The sequence below is a fragment of the Myotis davidii genome, unplaced genomic scaffold (assembly GCF_000327345.1).
Source record: "Myotis davidii unplaced genomic scaffold, ASM32734v1 scaffold954, whole genome shotgun sequence".
NCBI classification, from domain to species: Eukaryota; Metazoa; Chordata; class Mammalia; order Chiroptera; family Vespertilionidae; genus Myotis; species Myotis davidii.
Window position 1 is genome coordinate 252,872 of NW_006285487.1, and position 8,859 is coordinate 261,730.

The window sequence follows — 8,859 nt, forward strand, 5'->3', positions numbered from 1 at the left end:
CACAAGCGGGGCCGGCGCGGGCAGGGAGCCAGCTGCGAGGCGGGGCCGGTGTGTCTGAGCCCCTCTCCCTCCGTCCTGCCCCCAGGCTGCACGGCCTTCGGCTGGATGACCCTGCAGGGCCGCAAGAGCCGGGGCACCGACCTGCACAGCAAGACGGCCGCCACCGTGGGCATCAGCCGCGAGCACGCCAAGGTCTTCAACTACGGCCGCATCTACGGGGCCGGGCAGCCCTTCGCCGAGCGCCTGCTCATGCAGTTCAACCACCGCCTCACCTCGCAGGAGGCGGCCGAGAAGGCCCAGCAGATGTACGCCGTCACCAAGGGCCTGCGCAGGTGAGGGTCCCCTGCATCCTTCCCCGGGCCTCAGGCCCGCTCTGCTACCCCCCACTGCCCCTGTCTGCCCTCCCTCCCGTTACCTGGCTCTCTCCCTTCACACCTGTGACTGAGCTGCAGGGTGGCTCGTCCCTGGGTTGTGACCTTTAAGTCGGCCTTGAACAGGTCTCCTTAGAGCAGCGGTTCTCAACCTGTGGGCCACGACCCCTTTGGGGGTCGAACGACCCTTTCACAGGGGTTGCTTAAATACATCCTGTATATCAGATATTTACAGTACAATTTATGACGGTAGCAAAATTAGTTATGAAGTAGCAACGAAAATTTTATGGTTGGGGGGTCACAACATGAGGAACTGTATTGAGAACCACTGCCTTACAGGGTTAATTACATTTGCCAGCCCTGCCCTAGCCGGTGTTGCTCAGTGGATAGAGCGTCGGCCTGCAGACTGAAGGGTCCCGGGTTTGATTCGGTTCGAGGGCACATTCCCAGGTTGCAGGCTCGATCCCCAGTAGGGGGCATGCTGGAGGCAGCCAACCAATGATTCTCTTCCCCTCTCCCTTCCTCTCTGAAACCAATAAAAATATATGTTTTTAAAAACGTCAGTCCTTTGGCAATTGCGTCTAAGGCTTTGGGACAGGCAGCATAATCCAAAGCGTGGATTCCTGTCTGGGCTCTGCCAGCCTCTCCGTGCCCATTTCTGCCTCTGAAGCGAGCCTGTGGGGGACAGGCAGGGGCCCAGGGCTTGGCACAGAGCAGACACTCCCATGGGAGTGATGGTGGTGACCTGCCCCCAGGTATCGGCTGTCCGATGAGGGCGAGTGGCTGGTGAGGCAGCTGCACATCCCCGTGGAGAGGACCGAGGACGGCTGCGTTTCCCTGCAGGATCTGCGCAAGGTCCAGAGGGAAGCTTCGAGAAAGTGAGAACCCTCTGAGTGGGGAGGGAGGGAGGGTCCGGGCGGGCCTGGGAGCTGGGATGAGCTGATCGGGAAAGACAACGCTTGTTCGGTCTGCTCCGGTCCCCAGGTCCCGCGGGAAGAAGTGGAACGTGGTTGCAGAGCGTATGTGGACGGGGGGCACGGAGTCAGAGATGTTCAACAAGCTGGAGAGCATCGCCACGGCCGACGAGCCACGCACCCCGGTGCTGGGCTGCCGCATCAGCCGGGCCCTGGAGCCCTCGGTGGCTCAGGGGGAGGTACTGCGTGGACACGGGAGGTCCCGGGAGGGAGGGAGGCACAGATGCGGGCGGGATCCCTCACCGGCGCCCCTCCCTCCCTCCCCAGTTCATGACCAGCCGGGTGAACTGGGTGGTGCAGAGCTCCGCGGTGGACTACCTGCACCTCATGCTTGTGGCCATGAAGTGGCTGTTCGAGGAGTTCGCCATCGACGGGCGCTTCTGCATCAGCATCCACGACGAGGTCCGCTACCTGGTGCGCGAGGAGGACCGCTACCGCGCGGCCCTGGCCCTGCAGATCACCAACCTGCTGACCAGGTGGGCCGGGCTGAGTGGGACCTAGCGCTCATCTCCCCGGAAGTGGATGTGTTAGCTTTCCTCTCTAGTTTTTTAAAGTCTTAAGGCTGGCCTTCAACTTTTAAAGATTTCTTGGCCTGAAAGGGTCATAGATTAGATCACTGACGTGGTGAGCAGGTGGGTCGGGGCCATTTTCCCAAATAGTAGCTCTCAAATAGCGCCCCCTAAGAACACACCTTTACCTGTGAACGTTTCCTTCAGTGCCAGAAGCTGGTTATTCTGATTCCTAACAGTAGTACATGGCTAGTGGGGAAATTCACGTGTGATTTTAAAATAATGTATACCCTATATATTGGGTTGCATTTTCTCATGGTAGAATTTCACTTACTGGTTGAACTAAATGATAGCACAGTTCCGTGTTGATCTGCCACTGAGAACCAGTGGGAGCCGCGCTGTCCTGATTAACGGTAAACAACCAGTGTTTACAGTGTGCGGCCTGTCTCCAGTGCCCTCTGCACCGGGTCCCGGGGGCTTTGCGTAAGGAGCTAACAAAGTCCTTGTATACTCAGGTGATGAGGGAAGTTTTTACACCAGTGACGTGTGTCATCCCTGCCTCTCAGGAGCTCCCTGGGGGGCGTGGGAAGGCGGGGGCGCTGGCCCTCGTGCCCTGCCCCCGGGGTGCAGGCCGTCCCTCCGCGGTGAGGGCCAGGGCGCGGCAGGAGCCGCTGAGGGGCCGGTCTCTTTCAGGTGCATGTTCGCCTACAAGCTGGGCCTCAATGACCTGCCCCAGTCCGTCGCCTTTTTCAGTGCTGTCGACATTGACCGGTGTCTCAGGAAGGAAGTGACCATGGATTGTAAAACCCCCTCCAACCCGACGGGGATGGAAAGGAGATACGGGGTTCCCCAGGGTGAGCACACGCCTTGGTGCCTCTCGTTCCGGGTGGGAGGTGAGGTGCCCTGGGCAGCTTTCTGCCACAGGAAGCTTGGGCACCAGAGGGCATCCCCTCTTAGCAAGCAGGTCGGCTACGTGTGTATAAGGGGCCCTGGGCCCCCCAGGAGCGGGACATGAACCCCGAGGGGCTGTGCTTCTGGGGCATGCTCACAGGAGTGACAGCATGTTGGCGGCTCTGGTTCGTCCATCGGCACCTCTCCCTCTCCAACCACACCGGCCACGTTTAAAGGTTTATTGTGCAAAGTCAAAGTGCGTTAAGTGAAAAAAACCTGTGCCCCGAACGCCAAACAACCAGAAAGCCTCCTTTCTAGAGGAAGCGTATCTAAGACAAACGTTTTATACAGAAGCACAGGGCCTCCCCTGAGCTCCGAGCCCCAAGCCGAGACAGTGTCGTTAGCAACCTGCTCTCTTCCAGGTGAAGCACTGGATATCTACCAGGTCCTGGAACTCACCAAAGGCTCCCTGGAGAGGCGCGGCCGGCCGGGCCCGTAGCCGCGGAGGCGGGCATTGCTCCCGTGGAGCTCACCGGGTGCGCGGCGCCCACACTCAGGCTTTCGGCTGCGCTTTGCCAGGAGCAGGCTGCCAGGGAGGACTGCCTGTCACAGAAGGTGCAGCTGAGTTCAACGGGTTCAGAACCGAGAGGCCAACGTTGGTGCAGGCTGTCGGACAAGGGGCGGTGCTGCTTGTCGGGTAAACAGGAAGCAGAAGCCCCAAAGGGCACATTAACTCAGGCATTTCGTTTCTTTCCTCCTTTTCTTCTTGGCTGGTTCTTTGTTCTGTTCTCCGTGCTCTGACGTGGTGTCCTAGAAGGAGAGGTGACCACCCTGCTCAGACGCCGGGAAATAAACAGATCCTTTATCTTCTCATCGGAGCCTGGGGAGCTGTGCTTTCTCCCGTCCCACTGGCTGCGCCGAGGGGGGAGGGAGGCCTGGGTGGGGGAAGGGAGGCCTCGGGGCAGAGGCAGGCAGTGTACACTGTGTCTCTGGACCTTTGTTAACCAGGGAGATGCATGGACAAGATGGCAGAGGAGGAGCCCCCAAATGCTCACCTCCATCGCCAAGCAGGTCGAGGGAGTGGACGGGGCAGGGACACCATGGCCGGGAGTGGGACAGTGTGTGGGGCAGAAGCTTTGAGAAGCCAGAAATTAGAGCGTTTATCCAACTCTGGGCCCTGTTTCAAAGGTGCTGCAGGCCCAGGGTGTGCTATCAACGGAAACCAAAGGAGCGGACAGGCCGAGGGAGGAGGGAGGAGGGAGCATAGCAGGTCCTGGGCCAGAACGCTGGGGCTGGGCGGTCAGCTCCAATGCGTCACCCACAGACCTCGTTTGGTCACCACCCCTTCTGGAAATGTGTGCCCCAAATGTATAAGTGTGGGCCCCGGGTGTGGCTCAAAGCTTCTGAACCTCCTCCTCTTGAGGGTTTAGTTGTGTCCTGGCCTGGCGCCCTTTCAGCCCATCCTGTCTGGCTGTTGCCCCCCCCATTTTCCTGCGGCTGCTCCCAGACAGGCTCCCCGCAACCCGTTGGGAAGGGGGGCAGGACTCCTGCCCCGGTCGGAGGAAGCAGAGACTGACCTCTTTGTTCTCGTCATTCTCCTCCTCCTCCTCTTCCTCCTCCTCCCGGAGAAGCAGGTCCAGGATGTTCCCCTTGATCTTGAAGTCCCGCGAGGTGCTGAGCTTAATGTGCTGCATCAGGTTCACCTGCACGGACGCAAGCGCGGCACATGCTCCTGCTGCTGCACACGCAGGGCCGCCCACAGCCTCACCCACACCCCTCAGGTCCTACTTAAAGCGAGCTCACACCCTGGCCCCGCTTTCCCACCAGTTCTTTTCTTTCTTTTTAAAAATAGATTTTTATTGATTTCAGAGAGGGAGAGAGAAAGAGAAACACAATGATGAGAGATTCATTGACTGGCTGCCTCCTGCACGCCCCCCACTGGGGATTGAGCCCACAACCCGGGCATGTGCCCTGACTGGGAATCGAACCGTGACCTCCTGGTTCATAGGTCGATGCTCAACCACTGAGCCATGGCGGTTGGGCTCCACCAGTTTCCTACGTGATGTTTGGATTTAGGCTGTCAGGTCAGACACAGAAAGGGCCGCACCCTCCCCGCACAGCCTGGCTGCCTCAGTGGCAGGTCCCCTCCAGGTAAATGAACACGTAGAAGAGAAGAGTGTGTTTACCTTGGACCTCTTGGAGAGGAAGATGAGGAATTTCTCATACTGTTCGATGGCGAAGATGAGGTTGGGGATTGGCTTGGTTTCCCGAAGAACTCTTGCCTGCAGGACAGAAGCCCTACATTCAGGTTCAGGGGTCCCTGAGGTCCTCCAAAGCTGTCAGAACCGCCATGGATTTGGGGAACGCTGGGCCATCTTCTAATCAAACACACTTTTGCTCAGGTACCAGCCACCTAAGACCTTTGGCAGTTCCATCTCATCAACGGACTTCAATGCCAGCAGAGAGCACACCGAGTCCTTCCACTGATTACCCTACGTACTTGCTGGTACCTAGAGGCTGGCCAGGGAAGGGCCATCGGGAGAACTGTGGTTGCCTCTCTCATTGATGTCAGATCGGAAGGGGGAGGGAGACAGAAACATCAATGAGAGAGAATCATGGATCGGCTGCCTCCTGTACACCCCGCACTGGGGATTAACCCGGCAACCTGGGCATGTGCCCTTGACCAGAATCAAACCCAGGACCCTTCAGTCTGCAGGCCAACACTATCCATTGAGCCAAACGGGCCAGGGCTGACTCGATATTATTAAGACTGCACTGGCTCTACCTCCTCTTTCTAGTCCGCATGTGAATTTTCACTACTGAGATGAAGTTCCCGTTTGCATTCTAGCTTGTGGATCCTTCCAGCCATTTCTTATGCATATAGATGTGCTTCTATATAGTTAAACCCCCACAAATGAGGGCACTTCTCAGGATTTTTCCTTTTTAAAAATACTATCTTGGCGGCAGTATTTTACTTTTTCCCGTCAGCACAGTATTCTACAGTGTAAATGCACTAAAACCCATTTACCAGTCCTGTTAGTGACAGCACCCTGAAGGTGGGATTACTGCATCCGTGTGAGTGTCTAGATCTCCTAAAACCCAGCGGTTCCTGCCTACCTGCCCCTGAGGTTGGAGCAGTGCCTTCTGCTCTCACCCACTTTTCCTCAAAGGGTCCCTCCCAAGCTGTTTCTATTTTTAAAACAAGAGCTCAACATTTTCTGGAGCTTCCTGGATAAAGCGTATGTTTTGTGGTTCAGAGGAAAACCGACGCTCCATCTGAACATAACATCCATTAGCTGAGCAGCAGCCACACACAGTTCTGTAGCAGCGCTGAGATACCATTCACATACCACACAATTCACCCCTTTCCACTGTACAGTCCCATGTTTGTATATTCAGATTGTGCAACCATCTCCCCTTAGAAATACTGGAACATCTTCATGCCCACCAAGCAGCCTGCAGCCCCCTTAGCAGGCACCTCCCAGTCTCCAATCCGATCCCAGCTCCAGGTAACCACTGGCCACTTCCTGTCCCCTTAGACCTGCCCGGTCTCATTTCTGTGACGGTTCCGCCAGCAGCCACACTGGTGAAAGCGCCCGCGGCTTACCATGGCCACGGCCCCAGCAGCAGCGCTCTTCTTCTTTCCTCCTGGGCACTGTGGGCTCCTGCTCCTCTTGTTCTAGAACAGAAACCATCCTCTTACTCCCGAAGACCAGCAGGTCGTTTTCTGGGCAGTGGGTACAGCCGGGCATGGGGACCCCCGAGGGGAGCGAGCCTGGCTAAGGAGACTGTCCTGCAGCGGGTGTGGAGGACGGGAAGGATGTGGCACCCACAGCCCTCACTCTGTTGCTGTGGGGTTTGCAGTTTGGCTCCCAGAACCAGCACATGGAGGCGAGGGCAGGACCACGGTTCCTGCCAGGCCAGGGAGGCACAGAAGGCCAGTAAAAGGGGGATGAGGAGGAGGCAGCAGGGGCTTCAGCTGTTGCTGAAAGGGTTCCCTGAAGGAGAGGAGGTGGGGAGGCAGTTCCCGGGCCTGCAGCCTTCCCGCCCAGAGGCAACCGCCAGATGTGTCTTCTGAGCCATGTGGTCACGCGCTGGAGAAGGGTTTCAAGTCCCAGGACACTTCCCAATGCTGTAGCTAATCGCAGAAGGAGCTGAGAAAGTAGGAACGGATAAAGGGGACAGGAAGTACAGGGTTCTGATAAGGCAGATCTGAGATGCAGAGAAGCCGCCCCGTGTGAGGCACACCAACAGGAGCCTTCACCCCCAGGGAGTCCTATGCCTCCTAGGCCCAGGCATACCATGCCCTGTGGGGCAGGGAAGAGGATGAGAAACAGCCCTGGAAACGGACAGAAGTTACAGCGCGGGAGCCATGTGAGAACAGGAGGGGCTGTAGGAGGGAACCGTTCTCTGAAAGATGTGCAAACTCAAGGCCGGGCTGACCAGCAGCCCGAGCGACGATGAATGGGTTACTCTGACACACGTTTCTGTGAAAGCGAGGGCTAAGGGGCTGCTTGGCTGTAGCAACCAAACAGCCCCGCTCACCTGCCTCCTCAGGCTTTTATTGTCACAACAGCTTGAACTCAAATTAACCTCTAGACACAAACATCAGGGTATCATTGAAAAAGCACATGCTTCTACAACGTCATGTCTAAAGACTAAACAGAGATTCTAGCAAAACACCTGGGGGCTCCGACTTGTTTGGAAAAGTCAAGGGAGAGGCTGCTGCCTTTGGCAAGGTCTCCCTAGAGGCCCCCTGACCTTTCGGAGAATCCTCCTTCCAGACTTTCCAACAAAGCCCTGAACTTCCTCACGACACAACCCTGATTTTTCTATGAAGTGCTCATGGTCAGAGAACAGTGTTTGCTTGTGGGTCAGCTGACCCGTAAGGCTTTAAGTCAAATACAGACGGGAAAGGGGGAAAGGCCTAGAATACACAAACTAGTCCTAGTGTGATTTTCCCCAACGGGGCTGCTCTCTCCTCCACCCGAGCTTGGCCCTTCTTCACGGCTCACTACTACTAGACTCGCAGGCCCATGGGATCGGAATCCCCCAGAAATAAACCAAGTCGCTGAGCCCAGCACAACCGTTCCTTCCTGGCTCTAACTGCAAGCCTACTGCATGTATCTCTCATCAAATCAGACACACCTTTTCCTTGCTGCACAGACTGTCATCTTTGTAGATAATTTCTTTTTTAAAAAGCAACTTCTAATCTTTGAGTAATTCATCCATGTTTCTTTTTCAAGTAAATGAAAATATTGGAAATAAAGCACATTATCTCCCCATCCACCTCAACCCTATCAATCTTGCCACCCCCTACAATTACATTTCACACCACCCTGCGCTAAAGGTACACAGGCTTCCTTTCCCCTCCTCAGAGCTCCTAGCTCCACCAACAGGACAGGTGTCCCCGTCCCTCCAAATATATATATTTATACTGATTTCAGAGAGGAAGGAGAAGATGTTTGAAGAGGCACTCATTTTTTTTTTTAATCCTCACCTGAGGATATTTTCCCATTGATTTTCAGAGAGAATGGAAGAGAGAGAGAAAGACAGAGAAACTTCGATGTGAGAGAAACACATCGATTGGCTGCTGCCTGCATGGGCCCGGGTCAGAGAGGAGCCTGGAACCAAGGTACGTTCCCTTGACCGGAACTGAAACCAGGACCCTTTAGTTTGCAAGCTGACGCGCTATCCACTGAACCAAACAGGCTAGCGCAAGGCATTCACTCTCCATCAGATGCCACATATTCATATGCCAAGGAAATAAGGGCCACCAACTGTTTCCTCCTGGCCTGTGGGGACGCCTGCCACCTGCTGACCAAACCAGGATGTGGCCAATCTCCTGAGGGTCAGAGAGGAGCCTGGAGCTAGGTACATGCACTTGACCGGAATTGAACCCAGGACCCTTTGGTTTGCAGGCTGACACGCTATCCACTGAACCAAACAGGCAGCGCAAGGCATTCACTCTCCATCAGGTGCCACATATTCATATGCCAAGGAAATAAAGGCCACCAACTGTTTCCTCCTGGCCTGTGGGGACGCCTGCCACCTGCTGACCAAACCAGGATGTGGCCAATCTCCTGACCGGCTGGGGACAGTGGGGGTGACCCT

At 56.0% G+C, this 8,859-nt stretch overlaps 2 protein-coding genes across 2 annotated transcripts in view; one reads left to right on the forward strand and one right to left on the reverse strand.

The window, feature by feature from the left end:
* The window catches only part of POLG (polymerase (DNA directed), gamma), a gene marked incomplete at its 5' end in the record, with an annotated part of 16,680 nt that extends 13,062 nt beyond the window's left edge, over positions 1-3,618 (forward strand). The window contains 6 exons of the mRNA XM_015559168.1: positions 40-332; positions 1,127-1,249; positions 1,356-1,524; positions 1,613-1,821; positions 2,548-2,708; positions 3,168-3,618. Of these exons, the coding sequence (XP_015414654.1) occupies positions 40-332; positions 1,127-1,249; positions 1,356-1,524; positions 1,613-1,821; positions 2,548-2,708; positions 3,168-3,244 (1,032 nt within the window). The remainder of the gene's footprint in view (positions 1-39; positions 333-1,126; positions 1,250-1,355; positions 1,525-1,612; positions 1,822-2,547; positions 2,709-3,167) is intronic.
* Positions 3,469-8,859, reverse strand: part of FANCI (Fanconi anemia complementation group I) — a 68,864-nt gene continuing 63,473 nt past the window's right edge. The window contains 4 exon segments of the mRNA XM_015559169.1: positions 3,469-3,555; positions 4,323-4,448; positions 4,932-5,027; positions 6,353-6,424. Coding sequence (XP_015414655.1) covers positions 3,475-3,555; positions 4,323-4,448; positions 4,932-5,027; positions 6,353-6,424 — 375 coding nt within the window. The 3' untranslated portion in view covers positions 3,469-3,474.